Raw genomic sequence first — 26607 nt, 5'->3', positions numbered from 1 at the left:
GCATCAGACACTATAGCAATGACATTTCCCCTGAGAGTTACAACAATAGCCATGTAACCTGAGCAAAGAGTTCACATTATTTGAGGCATTGGGACTACAGTTAGCTATATGACAGTTGAGAGGGTAGAAGGCGAAGATCAATATTGCTAAAGTAGTACCTATGAATAACTGCACATCAATAAATATTCTGAACTAAATAACTTGTGTAGTAAAATAAGAATAAAGATTTTACACTGAGCCAGCTTTTGTGCTTAAGATATAGCAGTAGGTGTTGTGAATTATAAAGTAAACTTACCTATCTTAGTGAAATATACTTAAAATACCAGTCTAGGAGACTAAGCTCCAGGATATTACAAGCTGTGTCATAGATAATAGGGACAGAGTGAGCTATCAACATTTAAAGCAAACAGGTGAGAACTCATTCAGCAGTAATGTTATTTTAAAGACCTATATGGCCATGGGATTATTCATAATTATAAGTCATGACAAATAAAGGGCATGCTAGAGTAATGAGTAACACAGTAGAAAAACATAATAGCCACTATGAGACTTATATGCGATAGTTATTGGTGGAATAATAACAAAGTAAGGTTTCTGCTGCATGAAGATACTCAGAAGAGCTGCCAGACTATATTCATTACCACAACAGTCCTGCAGAAAAGTTTTAGCATAAGCACAGTCAGAATCCGTATACACTCTACTGCAGATGGACGATTAATGATGGAGTCTGAGGATTGCAGTTAGCAGAACTTTATCTTATGTCCCAAAGGATCAGACGTTTGACCGCAAGCTCATTCTCCTGATCTGTCCGGGACCCTATGACAAGAGTATTTACCCTATTCCGGCACGGGCATTAGGGCATCTCTCAATTGAATGGAGTATGTAACTCTCAGAGATCACGGACAGGGAGCGACGCCCTGAAGGCAGCTTCAGCCGGGCATCAGCTTCTGGTAACTCGTTCGGCTGTGTACTAATAATTCACAAATGCGGCATATATATATAAACGTCTAAAGCAAGCAGAGTCCAAAGTCTGAAAACATATATGGAATAGTGAGGCTTCACAGGGCATCCAACTAACCGTTAGCCCATCGCCAAACTAAAGTCTAATCTGAGTCATCCCACTCCCGTTCTCATGGTATACATTCTAATAGAACTAGCAACGAGAGACAGCTTGCAGATTGTGTTCCGTAGCTTTGCAGATGCGTGGTTCTGGGGACCGGTATCTTTCAAAATCCATGAAGACACCGGCAGGACAGGAGAGGGCCCCGGCCAACCCAGACCAGAATCTCCTTCAATTTGCGTGACATAGATATCGTTGGCACAGGGTAGTGTAGCCAGTCTAGGTAGTTGGTCCGGTTGCCGAGTGTCCCCAAGGACCAGAGCTGTCTCTGTGTTCATTAGCGGTTCCGTACCGCTAGTAGCAGGTGAGATCTCAAAAAATACTACCACTTCCTCTTTGTAAGCTAAGGTAGGATCAGAAAGGTTATGGTCAGACTCTCTCCATCGTGTGCGCTGGGGATTCAGAGTGTCCGCCTCCCGAGAATAGCTCCAGGACCGCACTCCGTCACTCCGAGTAGCAAGGGCTTCAATGGTGGGATCTTGTGTAGTTGGAGAAGCAGCTTCTGACGCTGAGTAGTCTCTGTCATGTAGCACTTCAATGCAGGCCATGTAGTGCCCATCTAGACGGAGAGATAACTCTTCTAAAAGTAAAGCAATGAGCTTCATCTTGATTGCGCTGGATAGGCCTCCGTCTTCCACAGAGCTAGTGACGTCACTTGTAGCAATGGCGGTTTTCGCGCCGTAAGTTCCTTTAACTTGCTAGCCAGTTGTGGATCCTGAGCAGACACCGCTCTACTCCCATATGTCACTCCTTTTGTGCAGAATTATTTTCCGGCCTGTAGCATTCTTGGGGTGTATGGAGGTCCAATAAATCTTTGGTACTCGTTGTTCACCGTCTTTGGTCTGCTCACCTAGCAGGATGCGATCTAATGTTAGGAAGGTGGCAAAAGGGTCGAGATTCATAAAGATCTTACTCGTCTTGGATCTGCCACTGTCCCAGTTACATTTGTCTAGTAACTTGCACCTGTAATAGCTATTTTTTGGCTCCTATATATTATTATATGTGGGAGCTCAACAGAGATGCGTCCATTCTCTTTGCTAGCCGGCTCCGCCCCCCGGCATTTTGTATTTTTAAAAGTAATGTCCTTTCTTGTCAGTTCAGCTATTTTCTGCTGTGTATGCAAAGTAAGTATTTTCCACTACAGTAACAACACCCAAAGTTTGTATGGACAAGATAAGAAAAGACCACAAGGTGCTTATATGTGAAGATTCTCAGAAACACAGAACATGGCCTATAAAAGAGACACTGTTCCTATCTGATGCTGCGCGCCACACTCTGTATTACTGTAAAATGACCTGTTGTCATTTTGTTGTAATTTTGTTTAATTGTACAATTATAACCTTTTAATTTGGATCAGCTGTCGTCATGTTAATTTTTTTCTTCAACAACACATACACAGCTTACACTTATACATGCAGATACATACACACTTATAGATACAGATAGATACACACTACATCATATATGGGTATCTGTAACTCATTGGCCTCTATTTATCAAAGTCTGGCGGACCTGATCCGACAGTGCGGATCAGGTCCACCAGACCTCGCTGAATACGGAGAGCAATACGCTCTCCGTATTCAGCATTGCACTAGCAGCTCACAAGAGTTGCTGGTGTAACGCCGCCCCCTGCAGAATCGCGGACAATCGGCCGCCAGCAGGGGGTGTCAATCAACCCGATCGTACTCGATCGGGTTGATTTCCGGCGATCTCTGTCCGCCTGCTCAGAGCAGACGGACAGGTTATGGAGCAGCGGTCTTTAGATCACTGCTTCATAACTGGTGTTTCTGGCGATTCTGCAGGCTCACCAGAAACACGGGGCCTCAAGCTCTATCCGGAGCTTGATAGATAGGCCCCATTGTATGAGGTCCTGGGGTTGGCAAGCACATTAGCTGGCAGTCTGAGGCTGCCACTGTTCGTTACCCTGGTGTTGCACTGGTCATCGTATAAAACTGAAGGCATGCTAGTATTATCACCGGGGGTTAGACGTCATCTCTACCAGGGGTTAGAGGTCACCATTACCTGAGGTCAGAGGGTATACAGCCTTCCTACTCCTGCTTAACCCGCACACCATTCATTTTCCACAAGGAATCTAACAGGTATATAACCCTGGGAGAGAAAAGCCAGCTGCTTCTGAGTATGGGCCCAATAGAACTTAATTTTTTTTTTTTAATGCATGGGGCAACCCGGGACAGAGGGACAGACCCCTAAAATCGTGACAGTTGGGAGGTATGTTAATGGAACATTGTGAAAAGGGGTTAAAGGGACACGAAACCCAATTTTTTTATTTCATGATTCAGGTAGAAAATACATTTTTAAGCAACATTCCAATTTACTTCTATTATCTAATTTGCTTAATTATTTAGATATCCTTTGATGAAGACATAGCAATGCACATGGGTGAGCCAATCACAAGAGGCATCTATGTGTAGCAACTACTGGGCCTATCTAGATATGCTTTTCAGCAAAGGATATTGAGAGAATGAAGCAAATTAGATATTAGGAGTTAATTAGAAAGTTGAATAAAAAATGACATGCTCTTTCTTAATCATGAAAGAAAAAAAATTGGTTGCATGTCCATTTAATGCAACTGCCATTAATGGTACATTCTGGGAATTTTTTAATGTAACTGTCATTAATGGGACATTGTGAAAATGGGTTAATGTAACTGGCATTAGTGGTACAATCTAGGAAAGGGTTAATGTAACTGGCATTAATGGTACATTCTGGGAAAATGTTAATGTAACTGGCATTAATGGTACATTCTGGGATAGGGTTAATGTAACTGGCATTACTGGTAAATCTAGGAAATGGTTAATGTAGCTGGCATTAATGGTACATTCTTGGAAAGGGTTAATGCAACTGACAATGTTATATTCTGGGAAAGGGTTAATACAACTGGCATGAACAGGACATCATGAAAAGAGGTTAAGATAAATCAGTAAATTAAGTTAATATTTATACCACTTGCAGAGTCGCGCACTTTTTCAAAAGGATTTTCTGTTTCCTGTAATAATTATTGTGAAATATTGAAAATAAAAACCGCGCGCTGTTACTGTAATAACCAAATTGACATAGCCCAGCAACGCCTCTAACAGGTGTGGATATTTTCTAAGAACGCCCACACTGGAACTCCCCCAACGGCTGTTACAGCCAATCAACGTCTATCAAACATTCTGCCGCGCGGGAACTGCGAAAATGTCCCCGCCCCAGTGATTACCGAGTCTGTAAGTATCCCGCCCCCAGACCGGCAAAATGAATGTAAACCCACTTATATAGTCCTCGTCTGGGCGTCCCTAGTGATTTTGTGGTAACATTTTGGGATGTTGAGTTTTTCATATGCCTATAATGGTATAAAACATGCACGTTACTTCTGATCCACTTACATCTATCTGTAATTAACACATTAACTATTAGACTGCTAACATGAAATGTATTAACTACTTCTTAGAATAAAATGCATGCACACCCGGTATCCTCCCCATACATAAAACATGCACATAAAAACACGGTTATATATAAATAATTGTACAACTTTTTTTTTATCTTATTGTCCAAAAGAGTTCACTTGTAAACCGCCAGTACGCATGCAGTCTGCACCGTAAACAAACAAAATGTCACTTACCGGTCTCTGCAGGTAAACACAGACAAATCAGCAGCAAACTAATCGCCAAACCATAGAATACAATGCGGTTTGCAGGCATTATAATATGTGCTGTGTGGAAGCAGTAATGGTCCGGGAAATGGGATTATGTGGCGGGAAAACAAAACAATATCTTTCAGTTTCGTTTTGGATTTAATCCAGGGATACACTGGAAGATTTGGCACTTTAGAGATTTCGCAAATGTATAATTCAAATTCTATTTTTCCCCATATTGCAGTTCTACAAATGGATTATTATATCAGACCCTACAGCAAATAGAAATGTATGCAGCAAATAGCTGTCTATTTACCCTGTCAGATACTGTGACATTGTTTCCACATAATGTTGAGGGAAAGCATTTACATGTAATAACATAGAATAGTTATAGTGGTACATTTAAAGTGAAGTTCAAGTCCGCGGCTCTCGATTACAGTATTATAATTATCAATTGAAAAAAGTATAATGTTCATTCATCAAAACTGTTAAAATTATGCCTGTCGTTTCATTTTTTAATTTACATTTACCGTCCCTATTGCCGCAATTGTCCGCCCGACATTGTTCGTATTTTGATTGACATGTTTTCTAAATTTTCCATCCAATTCCTTCACTTCCCCCGGGGCGTCCTGCCCCTTTTTACCCGCGTCATCATTCAGTCTCACGCATGCGTGTAAAAGCTATTGTCCTCCTAGTCGTCATGCTCGTGCATGATATGCTCCGGAATGAACTAAGGAACGGACTGAAAATTTGTACGCATGCGCGAATGAAGATACAATACGCATGCGCATATTGAAGCCGGTCTTGTGCACGAGCATTGAAGTGACGAAGTCAGCTTCTTCTTACGATCGCTACGTCATTAGAGGAAAGTAAGGAAGTAGACTGGGGGAGGAGTAACAGTAAGAAACATTGCTATAATATATATATAAATTACGCTAAATTCATATACTTTTTTTAAAAAAAAAGTTAGCGACTTTTATATTTGGAGGTTAATGTTTACATGGGTGCTGAGCAGTGAGTTAAAATTGAACTTCACTTTAATCCTTTGTATATCCAGCTCCTCTGTATACAGTATGTTAATAGGTGAAAGTAATGATTTATTTGATTTTGGTTTTGTTCTGCCCTAGACACCCTCAAGTGACATACCTAGATAGGTTATTACTGCACAAGTATCTTAAAGGGACAGTAAATGTAACAAAGTTACATAATTCTGCACATATCTTAGTGACGGCTTTAAAAATCTAACAGCCAGATTACAAGTTTTGCGTTATGAGCTGCTACCGTGCAGTTTATTCTCACCACTACCTGCAGCACTGGTATTACGGGTTTTTGCAAACCCGGCGTTAAAAGGCAAGAAGTGAGCGTAGAGCAAAATTTTGCTCCATACTACACTCCAATAACAGCGCTGCTTAAATCAGCGGTGAGCTGGTCGTACGTGCTCGTGCACGATTTCCCCATAGACATCAATGGGGAGAGCCAGCTGAGAAAAAGTCAAACACCTGCAACAAAAGCAGCGTAAAGCTCAGTAAAGCAGCCCAATTGATTCCTATGGGGAAATAAAATTTATGTTTACACCTAACATGAACCCCGAGTCTAAACACCCCTAATCTTACACGTATTAACCACTAATCTATCAGCCAATCGGAATTCAAGGGACGCCATCTTGAATGACGTCATTTAAAGCAACCTTCATTCGTCAGGAATTGTCGGATGAAGAGGATGCTCCGCGTCAATTGGCTTGAAGATGGACCCACGCCGGATGGATGAAGATAGAAGATGCTGTCTGGATGAAGACTTCTGCCCGTCTGGAGGACCACTTTCCCCGGCTTCGTTGAGGACTTCAGCCCGGTTGGGTGAAGACTTCTCAAGGTAGGGTGATCTTAATGGGGTTAGTGTTAGGTTTTATTAAGTGGGGATTGGGTGGGTTTTAGAGTAGGGTTGGGTGTGTGGGTGGTGGGTTTTCATGTTGGGGGGGTATTGTACTTTTTTTTCCAGGTAAAAGAGCTGATTACTTTTAAGGGCTATTTGTAATTTAGTATAGGGTAGGGCTTTTTTTTATTTTGGGGGGCTTTTTTATTTTATTAGGGGGATTAGATTAGGTGTAATTAGTTTAAAAAACTTGTAATTATATTATTATTTTCTGTAATTTAGTTGTTTTTTTTTGTACTTTAGTTTATTTTATTTTATTGTAATTAATTTAATTTAGGTTATTATTTTATTTATAGTGTAGTGTTAGGTGTAATTGTAACTTAGGTTAGGTTTTATTTTACAGGTACTTTTGTATTTATTTTAACTAGGTAGTTAATAAATAGTTAATAACTATTTAATAACTATTGTACCTAGTTAAATTAAATACAAATTTGCCTGTAAAATAAAAATAAACCCTAAGATAGGCACAATGTAATTATTAGTTATATTGTAGCTATCTTAGGTTTTATTTTATAGGTAAGTATTTAGTTTTAAAAAGGAATAATTTATTTAATTGTAGTAATTTTATTTAGATTTATTTAAATTATATTTAAGTTAGGGGGTGTTAGGGTTAGACTTAGGTTTAGGGGTTAATACATTTATTATAGTGGCGGTAGATTAGGGGTTAATAAATATAATGTAGGTGTCGGCGATGTTGGGGGCAGCAGATTAGGGGTTCATAGGTATAATGTAGGTGGCGGCAGTGTCCGGAGCGGCACATTAGGGGTTAATAATATAATTCAGGTGTTGGCGATGTCGGGGGTGGCAGATTAGGGGTTAATAAGTGTAAGATTAGGGGTGTTTAGACTTGGGGTTCATGTTAGGGTGTTAGTTGTAGACATACATTTTATTTCCCCATAGGAATCAATGGGGCTGCGTTAGGAGCTGAACGCTGTGTTTTTGTAGGTGTTTTTTTTTTCAGCCAGCTCTGCCCCATTGATTCCTATGGGGAAATCGCGTACAAGCACGTTTAGCCAGCTCACCGCTACCGTAAGCAGCGCTGATATTACAGTGAGATGTGGAGCTAAATTTTGCTCTTCACTCACTTTTCTGCGGCTAACGCCGGGTTTGAAAAAACTCGTAATACCAGCGTTGTTTTTAGGTGAGCGGTGACTGAAAACTGCTCGTTAGCACCGCACAGCTTTACCGCCAAAACTTGTAATCTAACCGCATATTTCCATATAAAAATAAATATTTTATATTTTGTAAGAGTTCAATATAAAACATAAAATCATATTTTATCAAATGTTTAAACAAGACAACATTAATAACATACAAAATATAAACATTTTTAATTTAGCTTATTATCACTGCAGTATAAAAACATGGCTAGAATACATTTTTATGCATTTGTGGGTTTACATACATTATAAAACAAGAAACATTGGGATCTTATTTGTGTATCATGTATACATATTATTCAGTGCAGCGTTCCTCTATTTCATTTTAAGGGACATTTAAAGTCAATAAAACTAGACTAGAACCTTAAAGATACATTAAAACTGAAAAGCTTACAGATATGAAGACTGAAGAAAAACATAAATTATAATTTATTTTAACATCTTTTCCTGTCAATTGAATTGGAAAATTGTAGTTTACCCATTGCTCGCAGAGAGACTGGACATGTAAAATTCAGAACGCTGTCCCCTCCTACATGTTGCACAGTGATTGCTTGATCAGTGCATGAGCTCAATTATACGGATCCGCAAATTGCTACAGCAAATTACATAAACATACTAAAGAGGCTTTTTTAAGGGATGCGCTCCATAACTGTGAAATAATACAAAGTTTACAGAATTACAAATGTCACAAAAAGATGTATTGATTAGTTCCTGATACATATGTACAAATGTCTTTAATGACCCTTTAAATGTCCTCTTGACGCTTTGTGACCTCCCGTATTCTTTAGATCCTTTGTATTCCATGAGGAAGCCTTTAGTTAAAGGGACATAAACCCCAACTTTTTTCTTTCATGATTCAGACCAAACATACAATTTTAAACAACTTTTCAAATTACTTTTATTATCAAGTTTTCTTGTTATCCTTTGTTGAAAAGCTGTAAGGTAAGCTCAGGAGTGTGCACGTGTCTGCAGCACTATATGGTAGCAGTTTTGCAACAATGTTATACATTAGAAAAAGCACTTGATGGCAGCACTATTTTCTGTCATGTAGTTCTTCAGGCATGTGCACGCTACCTATCTAGGTATATCGTCAACCAAGAATAATATGAGAATGAAGCAAATTTGATAATAGAAGTAACTTGGAAACTTTTTTTAAATTGTATTGTCTATCTGAATCATGAAAAAAAAATGGGTTTATGTCCCTTTAAATATTCTCTCAGGCATCACCTTCAGCTGTGGATTTCTGTGACACCAGACAGCCAAGTTATGCAGCAAACGCATGCCACAAAGTCCCTGAACCATTTAATAATATCTTATAGTTCTTTCTGTTTGGTTTCTGGTACTGGGTTAAACACTGACACAAGTCAGACGTAGGAACTAAGTGCACATTGACATCTGGTCCTGGCTACTATGTATGATTATGAATGAAGCGGAAAAGTCTACAGCAGGCGTAATTATGTACCTGGTAAGAGGTAGCCATGTTGTGATCATAAAGTAGTGAGCAGGGCTGGATCCAACAACAGAGATCTGAGCTAGTACAGGTTTCAGGGAGCCGGGTTTGGTAGGCAACAGAAAAGGTAATACATTATTAAAACAAACATAACATATTGTTGTTTCTATGTCTTTTTAAATGACCATATTTATAGTTTGAGCATCATGTGATTCTTATAAACGAAGCCATGGTCTAAATGTTATAACGTTCAACTGGATGCGGGAAATTCCAATAAAACACTTGTAAACCGGTCATTGTGAGATCTCCATATTATGTGGCCTCTTTATTTTTTATGTATTTATTTATTATACAAGCGTCCTTACTTGAAATAGGTTGGTTGTAGTTGAAGATCGCTTTAATTTTGTTCCTATAGAGTAAATATAAAAGAATATTAGACATTTTGTTTCATTTGAAATACTACTAAATACATATTAGTAATCGCAGCTTCAGACCTCCATTAATAGCTGGGATATGCATTAAGGGGGTGGATTCTGACAACCCATTTTAGAGTGCCCAAATGTCCCTGTGTGGGTTCTTTCCTGTTGTCCCTTCTGTCCCTGTTTCTATTTAAAAAAAAGTCCCTGTTTCTATTCTATAGCTGTAACTGGCCAAGATTGCTCATGAATGCCCACACCCTGCCCTTACCATGCAGACCACCCTTATAATTTGTATGTTCTTCTAAAGAGTTGATTTACTTATTGGAAGAGTTACCTTATCCTGTATTGAATCAGATCCATAATTGTCATGTTTGGTACTAGAAAAAGTCAATATAAAAGTAGTTCTCTTTCAAATATATTTATTAAGAAATACTTTCAACTAGTTTAAATTTATATATCCTTTCAGTTTATATAGCAAAGACTACAAAACAAGGTCTCTGTCAAATATATAGTAAGCACTCCGAGTCTTTCAGAAGAACAAATAAATAAGACTGCTGCACTTACGGCCTAGAACAAAGCAGCTATACAGGGTATGGCGCTGGTCCTTAAGGGGTTAAACACATTTCCAATTTATCTAATTTGCTTTGTTCCCAAGGGTAACCTTTGATTAAAGCATATCTAGATAGGCTAAAGAGCTAGCTGGTGATCGGTTGCTTCACATATATGCCTCTTGCCATTGACTCACCCACTATGCACAGTTAGTTTTCAGTAGTGCATTGCTTCTCCAACAAAGAATACCAAGAAAGTGGAGCAAATTAGATAATAGAAGTAAATTGGAAAGTTTTTTAAAATTGCATGCTTTGTCTGAACCATAAAGGGACAAAATGTGGGTTTCATGTTTAAATGTTTAAATTAGTGTTAGGGATAAGGTTATAGTTAGTGCTAATGTTAAAGCTATGGTTAGGGCTAGGTTTATGGTAAATATTACTCTATGGTAAAGGATAGGACTACGGTATAGTTAGTTATGGCTAGGTCTATAGTTATGGTTAGGGCTAAGGCTAGGGTTACGTGACGGTAAATGTTGTAGTTATGGTTAGGGATAAGGTTATGGTAAAGATTACTCTATGGTAAAGGATAGGACTAAGGTATATCTAGTTATGGCTAGGTCTATAGTTATGGTTAAGGATAAGGTTAGAGTTATGGTGATGGTAAATGTTGGAGTTATGGTGACTGTAAATGTTAGAGTTATGGTTAGGGATAAGGTTATGGTAAATATTATTCTATGGTAAAGGATAGGACTGCGGTATAGTTAGTTATGGCTAGGTCTATAGTTATGGTTAGGGCTAAGGCTAGGGTTACGTGACGGTAAATGTTGGTGTTTTGGTTAGGGCTAGGACTATAGTTACAGTTAGAGCTTGGGCAATAGTTATGGTTATGGCTGGGGTTATAGTTACAGTTAACCATTTTGATGCCAGGAAGTGCTGCAATGGTAATTTGCATGGAGAGTACAATATATTTGTATTTATTCTGCAGAAGCCAAATATATGACAAATCATAATGTTACACATTATGGGAGATTGTCTGTTAAATACAGGGAAATTTAAACCAAAACAATGATAACAGTTGTAACAAATGTGAAACTCACTGGTCAAGTTTGGTTTGTTCTTGTAATTGTAGAGAGAATGTTACATAAGAGCATTTGGTAGTATTTGCACATACAGTATGGGGGATATTTATCAAAGCCTCAACTTTGTTGCATTCGCCGGCACCAATATGCTCGCCTAACATCGCGGACGCGGATCTCATTACGCTCTCCATATTTATAAAAAAAAAAAACACGCGCACCAAGTATCTTTAATAAAGAAAATTAAAAAAAAAAAAAATCATTGTTCAGTTGATTTAATCTAGTTCAACTTCTGGAAAAATCCATTGAGACCACAGACTAATGTGTTTTTTGTGTTTTTCGAGATTCTAAAGAATGTAACAACAATATATAGAATCAAACACAAGGAAAGAGGCGCCGTATGTGTGAATCTGAAACAGCCAACATCAGATAGAAAACATGTGCAGGGTACTCACAATATGAAAAGGCACTCCAATGTGCCAATAGGAGCAGGCTGGTATTCACAGCAAACCAGCTGGCTGAACAGGCAATCCAGGATAACCAAAGTGAGAGACTCAGAATCTGGATCCCACGATATGGAGACAGGAGCTAGGTGCAAACAAAGGCACACCACTGTGTGAATCTGTAGGAGTACACTGATAAATTCACAATCTGTACAGGGTACTCACATTCTGTAGCGGCACTCAATTGTGCCAGTGGAAGCAGGCTGGTTTTCTCAGCAAACCAGCTGGCTGTATAAGGAGTAAAGCAGGAGCCTCCGCAGTCCTCCGGATAAAACAGGTAGCTCAGAAATAATCAATTTGGGATGAGGATATATGATTTAAAAAAGGTTTAATAAAGAATAAAAACAATTAAAAATACATATATCACTCATGTGCAGTATATAAGTGACATGCAACGCGTTTCTCGGAATCAACCGATTGTGAATTTATCAGTGTACTCCTACAGATTCACACAGTGGTGTGCCTTTGTTTGCACCTAGCTCCTGTCTCCATATCGTGGGATCCAGATTCTGAGTCTCTCACTTTGGTTATCCTGGATTGCCTGTTCAGCCAGCTGGTTTGCTGTGAATACCAGCCTGCTCCTATTGGCACATTGGAGTGCCTTTTCATATTGTGAGTACCCTGCACATGTTTTCTATCTGATGTTGGCTGTTTCAGATTCACACATACGGCGCCTCTTTCCTTGTGTTTGATTCTAGATATATTAACCTTTGGAGGGTGAAGATCGAGTGCTGCCTCTGGTTTTGAGAAGACGGATATTTCTACCTTATTTGAGCACCTAGGACTTTGATCTTGTCTTTCATCCAGGACCTAGGACTCTGGTATCTAGTAGTGTGCATACACACATCAATACCATATTTTGTCATATTTGTTATCTGTGTATTGATGGTTTGAAACATATATTTCTTGGTAGCGCCCCCTATTGGGTTTTTCCCTTTGTTTTAACAACAATATATAGACTCTTTTCAACACAAAATGTACATTTTGGTGTATAATTAAATAACATGGACACTATGGGGGATATTTATATAAATTTTGTTGCATTTGTCGGCACCAATACGCTCGCCTAACATTGTGGCGGCGTATCTCCATACGCTATCCTTATTTATAAAAAAAAAGCCGGCAAAAAGACGCGCACCAAGTACGGGGCGATGAGCATCAGAATATTGTTTACTAGCAGTCATCGATCTCGCGTATATTCCACTTTTTACCAACTTTATTTATACCCTGTCACTAAACGCCGCCACTATACTAAAATGTTTAACCCCTATCCTGCCGATCCCAGACCCCGCCGCAACCTAAATAAAGTTATTAACGCCTATCCCGCCACTCCCAGACCCCGCCGCAACCTAAATAAAGTTATTAACCGCTATCCCACCGCTCCCAGACCCTGCCGCCACCTAAATAAAGTTATTAACCCCTATCCTGCTGCTCCCGGACCCCGCCGCAACCTAAATAAAGTTATTAACCCCTATCCCGTCGCCCCCATACAATTCCCATACAAATGCCCTTTTCAGGGCAATGGGGAGATTAGGTTATTTTAGATTTTTTTATGTGGGGGGTTGGTTTGTTGGTTGGTGGGTTTTACTGTTGGGGGTATTTGTATTTTTTTTTTTTTTACAGGTAAAAAAAGCTGATTTTTTTGTGACAATGTCCCACAAAAGGCCCTTTTAAGGGCCATTGGTAGTTTATTGTAGGCTAGGTTTTTTTTTATTTTGGGGGGCATTTTTATTTTGATAGGGCTATTAGATTAGGTGTAATTTATTTTTATTTTTGATCAGGTGGGTTTTTTTTTTGGTAATTTAGTGTTTTTTATTGTTTTAACTTAGCGTTTATTTTTTTTTAGTAATTTAGTCATTTGTAATAAGGTTTAATAGTAGATTTAAATAATTTTAGTAGGGTTAGGTTTTTTTAATATGTAATTGAGTTTATTTTATTGCTAGTTTAACCCTTTGAGTGCTAAGCACTTTCCCACCTGGGTGCTAAGATTTTTTAATTTTTTATTTTTTTTTTGAACATTTTTTTTTTTTTTACTTTGTTTTTATTTTTTTCAGACCCAAAAGACGTACACTGTTGGAAAGGTTAGGCGATTGCCTTTCCAACAGTGGGTCTTGGGGGTCTGTAGCTGCTTAGATGCCTGAGATACTGGTTTCTAAGCAGCATGCCCCCTGCTCCTATACTTAACATTGTTAAGTATAAAGTTGCGCACTTGCACAGGGACGTCACCACGCAAAACGGGAAGCCCCGGCGATGCCTGTCACTCTACAGGCACGATCGCCAGGGTAGGAGCGGGTGTGAGCCCCCAGATCTCCCTCAAGGTGGGAGAGTGCTAGTGACGGCTCTGAGCCGTCATTAGCACCAGAGTGGGAAACTCTGTGACGGCTCAGAGCCGTCATTAGCACTCAAAGGGTTAATTTAATTGTAGTATAATAGTTAGGGTAGGTTAATTAATAGTTTAAAAATAGTTTATTTTAATTCTATAGGCAAGTTTACATTTATTTGAAGATAGGGATGTTGTAATTTAAAGTTAGCGTGTTGTTAGGTTTAGGGGTTAATTGCTTAATTTAGTTTATGGCGATGTGGGGGCTGGCGGTTTAGGGGTTGATAGGTTTAGTTAGTGGTAGTGATGTGGGAGGCCAGAGGTTTAGGGGTTAATACGTTTATTTAGTGGCAGCTGGGTCCGGGAGCGGCGGGATAGGGGTTAATAACATTATGTAGGTGGCAGTGATGTTGATGCGGCGGATTAGGGGTGTTTAGACTCGGGGTTTATGTTAGGGTGTTAGGTGTAAATGTAACTTGTTTTCAACCATAGAAATCAATGGGATATCTGGCAGCATCGAACATAAGCTTTCGCTGCTTTCAGACTCCCATTGATTTTTATGGCATCCGCGGCCTCCAGGGTGGCGGATTGAAAACCAGGTACGCTGGGCCGGATAGCCACGAGCGTACCAGTTATAAATTTGATAAATGGGAACAAGTGTCAGATAGAGACAAATGTTTATTCAGAACATCTTTAATGAAGTAAGCATTGGTCTGCATCGGATTGAGACTTGCAGATCGTATGTTGCATCACAAATTTCAACTTTTGCCAGTCTGTAGGCTTTGATAACTAGGTCGGATCAAGCTTGCCACAATTACGTTGCAAAATTCCGGTGTATTTGCAGTTGACGGCTTGATAAATATCCCCCTATATGTCACATCCCAGGACAGGAACAGGATATAGACCCAGTTGTATATAGAAGATAAAATTTAATAGAGAGTAGGAAAGGAGGAGAGGGCGAAGGGAGCCAGAGTGGGGAATCCTGTACTATTTTCCTGGAGCAGCTCACTCCATTGATTGAATATTTAAGTAATATGTTATTAATGTTAGCTGATCATGAACTACAGCCAAGGGCCACATACACATACAGTATATATCTATGGTTTATGAGTACACTATATACCCTATAAAAATGATCAGTCAACTTAAAGGCCTTTCAACCTGTGATGTAATGGTTAAACCTACAAAATCAGCATTTTATTTGCTAGTCATGTACATTTTGTTTTTTTTTTCATTACAAAATCACATTTTGGACACAGATAATTTTGTGTTATTTTCTGGGAGTTAGTGTTTTCGAGTTTGAAAGGTATTAACAGCAGAAATATTTAAAGATTGTGATCACTGGAAAAAAATACACTGACAATACCGGCCAAAGTACAGAAATCGTTATATGCAAAAGAAACAAGCTGAAGATTGAGATTAACCCCGTAATGCAGTGTGGTTTGTCTATATTGCACACAATACATAATAGTGTTACTGAGTCTGCCATATTGTACGCATACAAACTTGGTAACCTCAGTTAACCTATTAATTTAATCACACAAATTATACACAAACTTATTAGTAATGACATCGTCCTTCAGCATTGTCATACAACTGTTGTTTTTAGAATTGTGCAGTATTGGAACTAGCTATGGGCTTCCAAATATATGTGAAGTGAAATTGTTTTAAATCAGTTATTAATAAAAACTGACAATGTTTGGTACTGAAAAAATACTGTATAAAAAATGTTGAGACCGGGGGGGCGGAGTCTGGCCACGCTGGGAGATGGCCGCTTACTAAATAGGCTCCTAATACCCATGTAGGCAAAATCCCTAAAACCTGGCATAATCCCTCTTCCCCTTTCCCAATTCCTAAAGGGCATGTAAGCTGAACACTTGGGGAGCCCTCCGGTCACTTAAAAAATATAAACTGCCTGTCACATCACACCAAGAACCTTGTGCTGCACCGGACACCCACACGGCCTTGCAGAGACCTCAGCCATCCAGACCGGCGAAAAGGCTGGTACAGTAACGTTCATCCTGTTCTGATCTCTCTGGGGGCCAAAGAAGACAAGCGGAGGCAGACAACGACAGCGGAGAAGGTAAAAGCTTCACCGCTGCTAGCTTGATCACACTAGAGAGAGCACCCGCTCCTGTGACGCACTTTTAGAGCGGCGGCCTCCATTTTCCTTGCGGTCCCGGCAGGGATTTAGAGTAAGGACTAAAAGTAAGCATAGCTGAGAATAAAAAGACACAAAAGGCCTGCACCGTTCACAACAAGAGGGGCAGCTTTTAAATAGCGCTTTCCAATAATATATATTCTCATTAACAACTCACACTTGTGCAGAAAATTGGATAGCAGTATAACGGCAATAAATACTGCTCCTTTTCCAGGCATAGAAACAGTGGGGGAAATAGATTGTAAACTAATAAGGCATAAACACTACTCAGTGCTGCAAAGGATATCACTTTTCAAAGAGTGTTTTGCCTATCAATAGAGAAGAATTATAACAAGTATTAAAAATACATTATAAGGGTACTGTGAAATCCAATCTGTTTACAGCAGAAAGATATTCTCTACTTCCATTATACTCGTTCCTAATTTGATGCCTTGTAAAAGGCAGAATAAGGCTGGGAAACCTATCAACTCTAACCCCCTCAGTCATTTTCTTAAGCCTGCAAAACCAAAATCTACCACTACACAAAACAACATGGCTGACAATCACACACCCATGCCAGCCCCTTCTGTACAAAATGATACCCCCTCGCCCTCCTTTGTTACAACACAAGATATCCAACTCCTATCGTCAAAGGAGGACATTAAAGGGGTTTTACAGGAGATGAGGAACCTATTTGGGGATCTGCAAAAGGACCTGAGTGCCTTAGACAACAGAGTCCTAAAAATAGAGGAGCAACACAACGCCATCACCGTTAACATGCAAAACAACTCAATGGAACTGCAGAATCAATCTGACCATTTACATTTCCTAACCGACAAATTGGAGGATCTGGATAATCGCTGTAGGCGAAACAATCTTAGATTTAGAGGTATATCAGAATCAATTCATCCACCGGCAATAGAAGGCTATTTACAAGCTCTTTTTAGGGTCATTAAGGGATCCCCAGCTGCACAGGAGATTCCTATTGAAAGGGCTCACAGAGCTCTCAGGTCAAAGCCTCCACCTAAAGCTCCACCGAGAGACATTATAGTGAAGTTCCTCAGCTTCAAAGATAAGGAGGACATCCTAAAGAGTGCCAGAGCGAAACATCCTATATTCCACGCGGGAGAAGAAATACAAATTTTTTCAGATCTTTCTCCGGCAACTTTGCAGAAAAGGCGTGATCTATCTCATATTACCTCACACCTCCGTAAACATAAAGTACAGTATAGATGGGGTTTCCCAGTCTCCCTCATTGTCATTCACAACAGCAGGAGTCTCATTTATAGGCCTGGTTCTGACCCCCAACTTTTCTTCAAGGATCTAAATCTACCAGATTCTCCTGAAAGGAATAAGGACATTGCCCCAAGAGAAGATGAAGCTGCTCCTACAAGGAACTTAATCTCAACCACATAGATAAGTACCCCTACTATTGTTCAGACCTAGATAACGGTTTTGAAACGTTATGTAAGGGATAAACTGTCCCTGCAAGGGGTAAAGGGTAAGCGTGTGTTACGACCACCACACACTTATAATGTTGAAAGGACTTTGGGTTTATATTTTTGGTTGAATTGTTCTATGTCAATTATTAGTTATGTAATGCAAAAGAAGTATTCTTTGTATCTTGAATGTTTCTTTAAATTTTGTTTATATGTTTTAATTAAAAGGAGGGCGATGGAGAGGTTATGCCTTACAGAATTAATATAAATGTCAGTCTGTTGTTGGGCATATACTCTAAGTCATTAGACAATATTGCCCCCATATTAGAAATATGAAGTAACATTGACATAATGTTCTTTCTCCCCCATTTTTAGTTGTGTGACCTTCAGTCCCCCCCTCGCCATCCATAATGCTCTCCTTCATTCCCCTTACCTCATCCTCCCTCCCCTTCCCCCTCTTCCTCTATTTTTCCCTCCTTTCCCTTTCCACCCTCTTCCCTCTTCCCTTTCACTCCCTCCTCTCTCCCCCTACTCCTCTTCTTTCCCCCCACCCTCCCCCTACCCTTCTTCCCTTCTATCCTCCCTTACCTCACCTCTTAGGGCGAATACACCAACAGAAATGTCAGATATGAATGTGATATGCTAGAAGACGCTATTATACTATAGTGTGTCCATTGATTTAGAAGACTCTCTCGCCCAAGATAATGTATATTTAATTGGCCATATATTACTACTCGATCCATCCCATTACCCCGCTACTCTTCCCTTACCTGCCCTTTTTTCTTCTCCTTTTCCCCTCCTCTATGTCTCCCTATTCCTCTCCCTCAATTGCCAGGTTTTTCTTAACAAATACAATATTATTAAGTTTTATTAGCTAAACATGGGTATACTACCTCCGTTAGGTTAAGTTCTTATTCAATTGTAAGTCTATTGTTTATATTTTTGGATATAAAAAGCAAAAAGGGAAAAAGCACTTAAAAAGAGAAAACTTTTCTTTTTGTGTTTCTCTCTTTCTTATGTTGCTAAATTTGTTGTTATAACTCCGGGATATACTGAAAGAAGGAAACCTTCCTGACTTTTCATCTTTCTTCCTACCTCTCTCTACTACCTCTGCTTCTCTTCAATTTTTTTATTTTTTTATTTTTATCCCTTTCCCCCCACCTAAAGCTCAAAAATGCACCCCAAAGCTAGCAAATTTCAGGATCATACCATACAAATAACCACAATAAATGCGAAGGGATTGAACAATCCTGGTAAACGCTCCATTGATTTTCGAGAACTGAATAAATTAAATAGCCACATTCTAATGCTTCAGGAGACCCATTTTCAGAAAGGCAGGGAGCCCAAATGGTATAATACACATTATCCCGTAGCCTATTTTGCTTCGGGCCCCGATAAGCGAGCCGGAGTCGGCATTCTTATCCACAAGACACTGCCAGTACAAATTACCCACACTGAAAGGGATCCCGAAGGGCGTTTTATCCTACTAAGAAGTCTTCTGTACGGACACCAAATAACACTCCTTAACATATATGCCCCCAATCAAGCACAAGCAGGGTTCTTCAAAAAATAGCTAATGTAATTCTTGACTACTCTCAGGGAATAATTTTCGCTGCAGGAGACTTTAATATATCATTCGAACCATCTCTGGACTCTTCTAGGGGAATGTCCAATGTGCCTAAAACCACTCTGAAATCTATCAAAAGCACCTTTCAAAACCTCACACTTCACGATACATGGAGAACTCTCCATCCCTCAGATAAGGATTTCACTTTTTACTCCAGCCCTTTATAATTGCTACACTAGAATTGATCATATATTCACTGATTCGCAGGGCCTCTCTATTGTTTGTGATTGCGAAATTGGGCCTATAACCTGGTCAGACCACGCCCCGGTTACGTGTAGAGTTCTCTGGCCAGATATCCCAATAGCAGCTAGGATATGGAGAATGGATGACTCCTTATTAAATGATCCTTTACTGTTAGAGGAAATACAAAAAGATATAAAAGAATATTTTACAATTAATTCCCAATCCTCCACCTCTCATCAAGTGGAATGGGAAGCACATAAAACAGTCATTAGAGGGACACTAATAAAACAAAAATCCAAGCTAAACAGACAAGCTAGGGAAAAACATACGAATCTATTACAAAGAGTTAGTACACTAGAAACTAAACACAAAAACAACCCCTCAGATTATACAATCCAACACGACCTCATGGAAGCAAGACTAGCGCTTAAACAACACCTGACAGAGACTCACCAACGCAAAGCACTATACCTCAAACAGTTTTATTATGAAGGTGGGAATAAACCGGGTAGAATATTGGCTAGAAATTTAAGAAGGAAGCAATTAAACACTTACATCCACTCTCTTACCACCCCAGAGGGACAAACAGTTAAGGACAGCTCCAAAATTGCCGCAACCTTTAGAAAATTCTACAATACACTCTACAATTTAGACGAAGATAAAACTCAAGACACCCTAGCTTACAAAGAAAAATCCAACCTTTATTTTAAAGACTTAGGACTCCCAGTCCTAGACAAGAAAGCAGCAGATACATTAGCGGCCCCTATAACATTAGAGGAACTTCACCAAGCTATTACAGATTTCCCTTCAAATAAAAGCCCGGGCCCCGACGGGTTCACATCAAAATACTATAAAAAATGTGAAGGAGCCTTAGCAGCACACATGTTGAACCTATTTAACAATCTTAGAGAAGACCCCACGCTATCACAGATGTTATTAGAAGCACATATTACAGTACTAGCCAAACCAGGTAAACCAGCCACATGCCCAGGAAATTTCAGACCAATATCATTAATAAATTCAGACATGAAGGTATTAGCAAAGATCTTAGCAAACAGGCTAAACAAATTTTTACCCACCTTGCTTTCCAATGATCAGGTGGAATTTATACCCGGAAGGGAGGCTAGGGATAACATAATCAAAGTCATACAATTAACAAACCATGCTAGAGTAGTGGGGGTTCCAATGATTTTATTCTCTACAGACGCAGAAAAGGCCTTTGATAGGGTCAGCTGGTCTTTTCTGCAGGAGGCAATGAGATAGATGGGAATCCCAAAGCCATTCTTAAACATGTCTATGGCCCTATACTCAGCCCCTAACGCAAGAGTGCGAGTTAATGGTACACTATCAGACTCCTTCTACATCAAGAACGGGACAAGACAGGGATGTCCGCTCTCACCCCTATTGTTTGCCATTTCCATCGAAATACTTGCCCAAAAAATTAGGAAAAACACTAAAATTAAGGGGATAACAGTTGGGGACATGGAATTCAAACAAGCACTATATGCAGACGATATCCTCTTCACTCTCACTGAGGCGGAGACCTCATTACCTGAATTATTAAAAGAACTGAAGTCATATGGGGAGGTGTCTAACTTCCTCCTTAATCTAAATAAATCGGAGCTGTTGAACGTTAATACCCAAACTCACCATATACAAAAATTAAAGGAACTATATAATATCCCAGTAGCCCAACACAAGCTTAAATATCTAGGAGTGTTTCTGACACCTTCCGTACAAGACCTTTTTAAACATAATTATATCCCATTAAAAAATGAAATAATTAGAGACCTTTCAAGCTGGAAAAACAAACCCCTGTCTTGGCTAGGGAGGATTGGAGTAATTAAAATGAATGTTCTACCAAGAATCCTGTACGTACTCCAAGCGCTTCCAATACCAATGCACGAAGGTTATATTAAACAACTACAATCCATAATTGAGAGTTTCATATGGGCCAACCTAAAACCTAGAGTTCCACGTAAAACTATGTACATGACAAGGGATGGGGGAGGCCTAGGAGTACCAAATTTAATGGCATACAGAAGGGCGATTTTCCTTCAGCACATAGTGGAATGGTCCCACAATACTATTAACAAGGCATGGATACATCTAGATAGGCAAATCTTCATGAGGAATAATGTAGGCACATTGGCATGGTCCCTTCCATCACATAGACCAAAGCAGTTACATAAATACACAATGACTGCCGAAACTCTAGCTGAATGGGATAAGCTTTTAGCTACTAGCACACAAACCTCAACCAGGCAGTCCCCACTTACTCCCATAATTGAAAACATGGATCTCCCATACTGGAAGATGGGCTTCCATGTTAAGCAACCATATAACCTTAAAACAGGAACTATGCAGTTCCTGACCGAAAATAACATCACTAAATCACAAGCTCACTTAATGGAAGCTCACGGGGAGATTTTCTCTTTATGGCTTCGATACAGTCAACTACGTCATTACATCTCTCATCACAAACATAGGAAGGATATGGGAAGGGGACTCACACCCTTTGAAAAACTTTGCACCCTAACAGATACCCCCAGACATCTAATATCCTTACTATATAAATTGACTCTACTAGACGACCCCACAACACTCCCATCTTATACACTAGCCTGGAATAGAGAAATACAACATGAAATAGACCGCGACTCTTGGATTAATGCCTTTACACTTACAAAGCGCACCTCTGTATCCGCTACTATACAGGAAATCCACATAAAATTCTTGAGTCGCTGGTACCTAACCCCTTCGAGGATCCATAAAATATATCCCTCAGTGAACAACAAGTGCTGGAGAGGCTGCGGTGAGGAAGGCACCCTGGTCCATATTTGGTGGTCCTGCCCCAGATTACAAAAGTTCTGGTCAGAAGTTTTTACTTACATATCAGATTTGCTAGGAACTCATATACCAAACACACCAGAGAGCATCCTGTTTTGCTCTCTACCTAAATTAAAAGACCCCACCAAACTAGCACTCCTCCTGATAATGTTAACAGGCGCAAAAAAACTCATACCCAAAAGGTGGAAGAAACAATGTGTTCCATCTATACTTGAATGGAAACATCAAGTCTAAGAGCTCATTACCTTAGAAAGATATCATTATCTTAAAATAGAAAAATTAGAAACTCATGAATTGATCTTGGGAATCTGGAATAAAACAATCTGAGTTAATTATCCATTCCCTTCCCCCCTTTTTTTTTTTTCCCTCCTCTCCTCTCTCCTCCCCTTTCTCGCTCCTCTATCACTCCCCCCTTTCTCTCCCTCTGCTATCTCCTTCTCAGATATCTTCACGGTTTGCACCTATATTCTGATTATTGTAATTTTATTGCCTCCAGCATATTCTTTTATATCTGTAGTCCAAAATGGACATAGAGAAGATGCTTGTAAATGGAAAAACAATATCAAAATGTCTATATAATTTTGTACATTCTTTTTCTATTTTTCTGGTTCATGTATGTTTATATCTTGAATTTACATCAATAAAGCTTTTTTTGGAAAAAAAAAAAAATGTTGAGACCACAACTTACCGATGGATTTGTTTCCAAAAGACTTGTATTTTATGGTTTTGAAATAATAAAAGCAAAATGCAGTAAGTATACAGAGGAAGCAGGTAATGCAGATTGCATAAATGATAACGTGCACTGTTTTGAGAGTGTCTTGCTCAGGTGATGAATTATCACTTCCTGTTAAAATGATAAAGAAACAAGATGGTTACTTATGAGGCTCATTGGTTAGAGGATAGGATTATATCTTATGAAATGCAAAATACTCCCCAAGATTCACTAAGATTTGATCATTTCAAGGAACATGTTACTCATATACTAAATTACCTGAAAGTGATGCAGCATATCTGTAAAAAAAACTGACTAGAAAACATCTCATTGGTTTAAAAGGAAGAATATGTTTTACTGTCATTTGCATGGTGAAAAAAGAACAACCACTCAGAATCATCAGTGCTAAGTTCACACTTTGCTTTACTGTATTCTTGTGTGGGATTTTACTGTATTCTTGGGGGATTTCTTTGTAAACTTCTTAAATGGAGAAGGAAAATAAAGTGATTGTGCATGCACATGCCAGATGCATGCTCCCTTGCAAGTCCTGGGACAAGTATCCTAATTGGCAGCTTAAAGTCCCTTTACAATGGGATGTGACTACTGAGGATATTGTGAGGTAAATACAACTGAATTACTAAATGTATATTGAATTACTGGTAATGTATGCTATGCATTTTCATGCTTTTTAGGATGTTATTATTTATCATTTATTTTTTTAACTTCTAACATATTGTGCGCAAAAGGAGTCAATGGTCTAGATTTGTGAAAGCCCATTAGGCTCACAAGGGACATCATCGTTAAGGCAAGAAATGAATAAAGGCTCATTTTACCTATTGCTAGTGGGAATTCATTAGGGATGGGTGAATGTTTCTAAAAATTCAAAATTTAAAACTAATTTTAATACATTCGTTCAAATCAATTTTTTGAATGTTTATATAACATTCTAAAATTCTATTTTCTTTTGCATGATGTACCGAGTCCACGGATTCATCCTAACTTGTGGGATATTGTCCTTCCTGACAGGAAGTAGCAAAGAGAGCACCACAGCAGAGCTGTCTATATAGCTCCCCCCCTTAACTCCACCCCCAGTCATTCTCTTTGCTGGCTCTAAGCAGGAAGGGTAAAGAGAAGAGGTGTTAAACTGTTAGTTTTATTTTATCTTCAATCAAGTGTTTGTTATTTTTAAATGGTACCGGTGTTGTACTATTTACTCTCAGGCAGGACATAGATGAAGATTTCTGCCTGGAGGATGATGATCTTAGCATTTGTAACCAAGGTCCACTGCTGTTCCCACAGAAGCTGAGGAGTACAGGAAAACTTCAGTGTGAGGAACGGTTTCTTGCTATACAGCAATGAGGTATGTTCAGTCATATTTTCTGCAGAGACTGTGTTAACTCAGAAAGGCTGACAGTGTCCCCATTAGAGGAAGGGTAAGCAGTAATCCTAGTGTTATCAGAGGTTTTTACTAGCTTGCATAAAGGGTTAATTTTTTGTGGGCACTCAGTTTGTTATGTGAATTTGGGACAAACGTTTTTGTGTCTGGGAGTAACATTTTCTGTTTTATGGGACATTTGCTTGAGGGTTCTTTGGGGTTGTTTATAACCCACATGGCTTTCAGGCAGGGTTTGTTAGTTTTGTGTAGGCCCCAGCAACATCGAGTGAGGTGGGCGGGGCCTACATTTACAAGCAACTTCTCCTGAGGTCCTGATAGTCTTCTGAGGGACTAATTGAAGCTTTAAACCCCATATTATCGCTTCCTAATGGCAGGTAGGGCCACAGCAGAGCTGTGGCAAGGTGCTTTAGGGGGGTTTAACCGGTTTTAGACATATTTCAATCCGTTTTTTTTCATTTGGGGGTTTATTGCTTATTAACTTGTGGTGCAATTCTTCTAAAGCTTAGTGGGTACACTGTTAAAATTTCAGAAAATTGAAGCAATTTTAACCTGTTTTGCAGTTTGTGTATGCCTCTTCTCTAAAAGGCACAGTACCGTTTTTGCAAATTGTGTTTTTTTCATTAAATAAAGTGTTTTCCAAGCTTGCTTGCTTTATTACTAGTCTGTTAAACATGTCTGACACTGAGGAAACTCATTGTTCAATTTGTTTAGAAGCCATTGTGGAACCCCCTCTTAGAATGTGTCCCACTTGTACTGATATATCTATAAAATGCAAACAGCATATTTTGACTTATAAAAGTTTGGCATTAGATGATTCTCAGACAGAAGGAAATCAGGTTTTGCCATCTAGTTCTCCCCAAGTGTCACAACCAGTAACATCCGCACAAGCAACGCCAAGTACTTCTAGTGCGTCTAATTCTTTCACCTTGCAAGATATGGCTTCAGTTATGAATACTATCCTCACAGAGGTTTTATCTAAGCTGCCTGAGTTGCAAGGGAAGCGCAGTAGCTCTGGGTTAAGAACAAATGCTGAGCCTTCTGACGCTTTAGTAGCCGTATCCGATATTCCCTCACAATGTTCTGAAGTAGGGATGAGGGATTTGCTGTCTGAGGGAGAGATTTCTGATTCAGGAAAGATGTTCTCTCAGACAGATTCAGATATGACGGCATTTAAATTTTAGCTAGAGCACCTCCGCTTATTGCTCAAGGAGGTTTTAGCTACTCTGGATGATTGTGACCATATTGTAGTTCCAGAGGAGTTGTGTAAAATGGACAAATATTTAGAGGTTCCTGTTTACACTGATGTGTTTCCGGACATTGTTACTAAGGAGTGGGATAAACCAGGTGTTCCGTTCTCTCCCCCTCCTGTTTTTAAGAAAATGTTTCCCATTTCTGACACCATAAAGGACTCATGGCAGACGGTCCCTAAGGTGGAGGGAGCTATTTCTACCCTGGCTAAGCGTACAACTATACCTATTGAAGAGAGTTGTGCTTTCATTGATCCTATGGATAAAAAATCAGAGGGTCTCCTAAAGAAAATTTTTGTTCATCAAGGTTTTCTTCTTCAACCTATAGCATGCATTGTTCCTGTAACCACTGCAGCTGCCTTTTGGTTTGAGGCTCTAGAAGAGGCTCTTCAGATGGAGACCCCACTAGATGATATTTTGGACAGAATTAAGGCTCTTAAGTTGGCTAATTCTTTTATTACAGATGCCGCTTTTCATCTTGCTAAATTAGCGGCTAAGAATTCAGGCTTTGCCATTTTAGCGCATAGAGCGTTATGGCTTAAGTCCTGGTCAGCTGATGTGTCATCTAAATCTAAGCTTTTGTCCATCCCTTTCAAAGGTAAGACCCTATTCGGGCCTGCATTAAAAGAGATCATTTCAGACATTACTGGAGGGAAGGGTCATACCCTCCCTCAGGATAAGTCAAATAAGACAAGGACCAAACAAAATAATTTTCGTTCCTTTCGAAACTTCAAGAGTGGTCCCTCTACCTCTTTCCCTGCTGCAAAGCAAGAGGGGAACTTTGCTCAATCCAAGCCAACCTGGAGACCTAATCAGGCTTGGAACAAGGGTAAACAGGCCAAAAAGCCTGC

At 39.4% G+C, this 26607-nt stretch overlaps 2 protein-coding genes across 2 annotated transcripts in view; both read right to left on the bottom strand.

Moving 5' to 3' along the window:
* LOC128652890 (uncharacterized) overlaps positions 1-5074 on the bottom strand; it is a 255406-nt gene extending 250332 nt beyond the window's left edge. Inside the window, exon 1 of the mRNA XM_053705879.1 lies at positions 4746-5074. Coding sequence (XP_053561854.1) covers positions 4746-4824 — 79 coding nt within the window. The 5' untranslated portion in view covers positions 4825-5074. The remainder of the gene's footprint in view (positions 1-4745) is intronic.
* A 2919-nt stretch (positions 5075-7993) lies between these two features.
* LOC128651496 (OX-2 membrane glycoprotein) overlaps positions 7994-26607 on the bottom strand; it is a 67135-nt gene continuing 48521 nt past the window's right edge. Inside the window, exons 4-5 of the mRNA XM_053704531.1 lie at positions 23090-23245; positions 7994-9705 (exon numbers count right to left, since the gene is read on the bottom strand). Of these exons, the coding sequence (XP_053560506.1) occupies positions 9644-9705; positions 23090-23245 (218 nt within the window). The 3' untranslated portion in view covers positions 7994-9643. The remainder of the gene's footprint in view (positions 9706-23089; positions 23246-26607) is intronic.

This window comes from Bombina bombina, chromosome 3, assembly GCF_027579735.1.
Source record: "Bombina bombina isolate aBomBom1 chromosome 3, aBomBom1.pri, whole genome shotgun sequence".
In the NCBI taxonomy this organism is placed as follows: Eukaryota; Metazoa; Chordata; class Amphibia; order Anura; family Bombinatoridae; genus Bombina; species Bombina bombina.
Note: the sequence above shows the minus strand (reverse complement) of the source record. Positions and strands in the feature narration are given on the sequence as shown.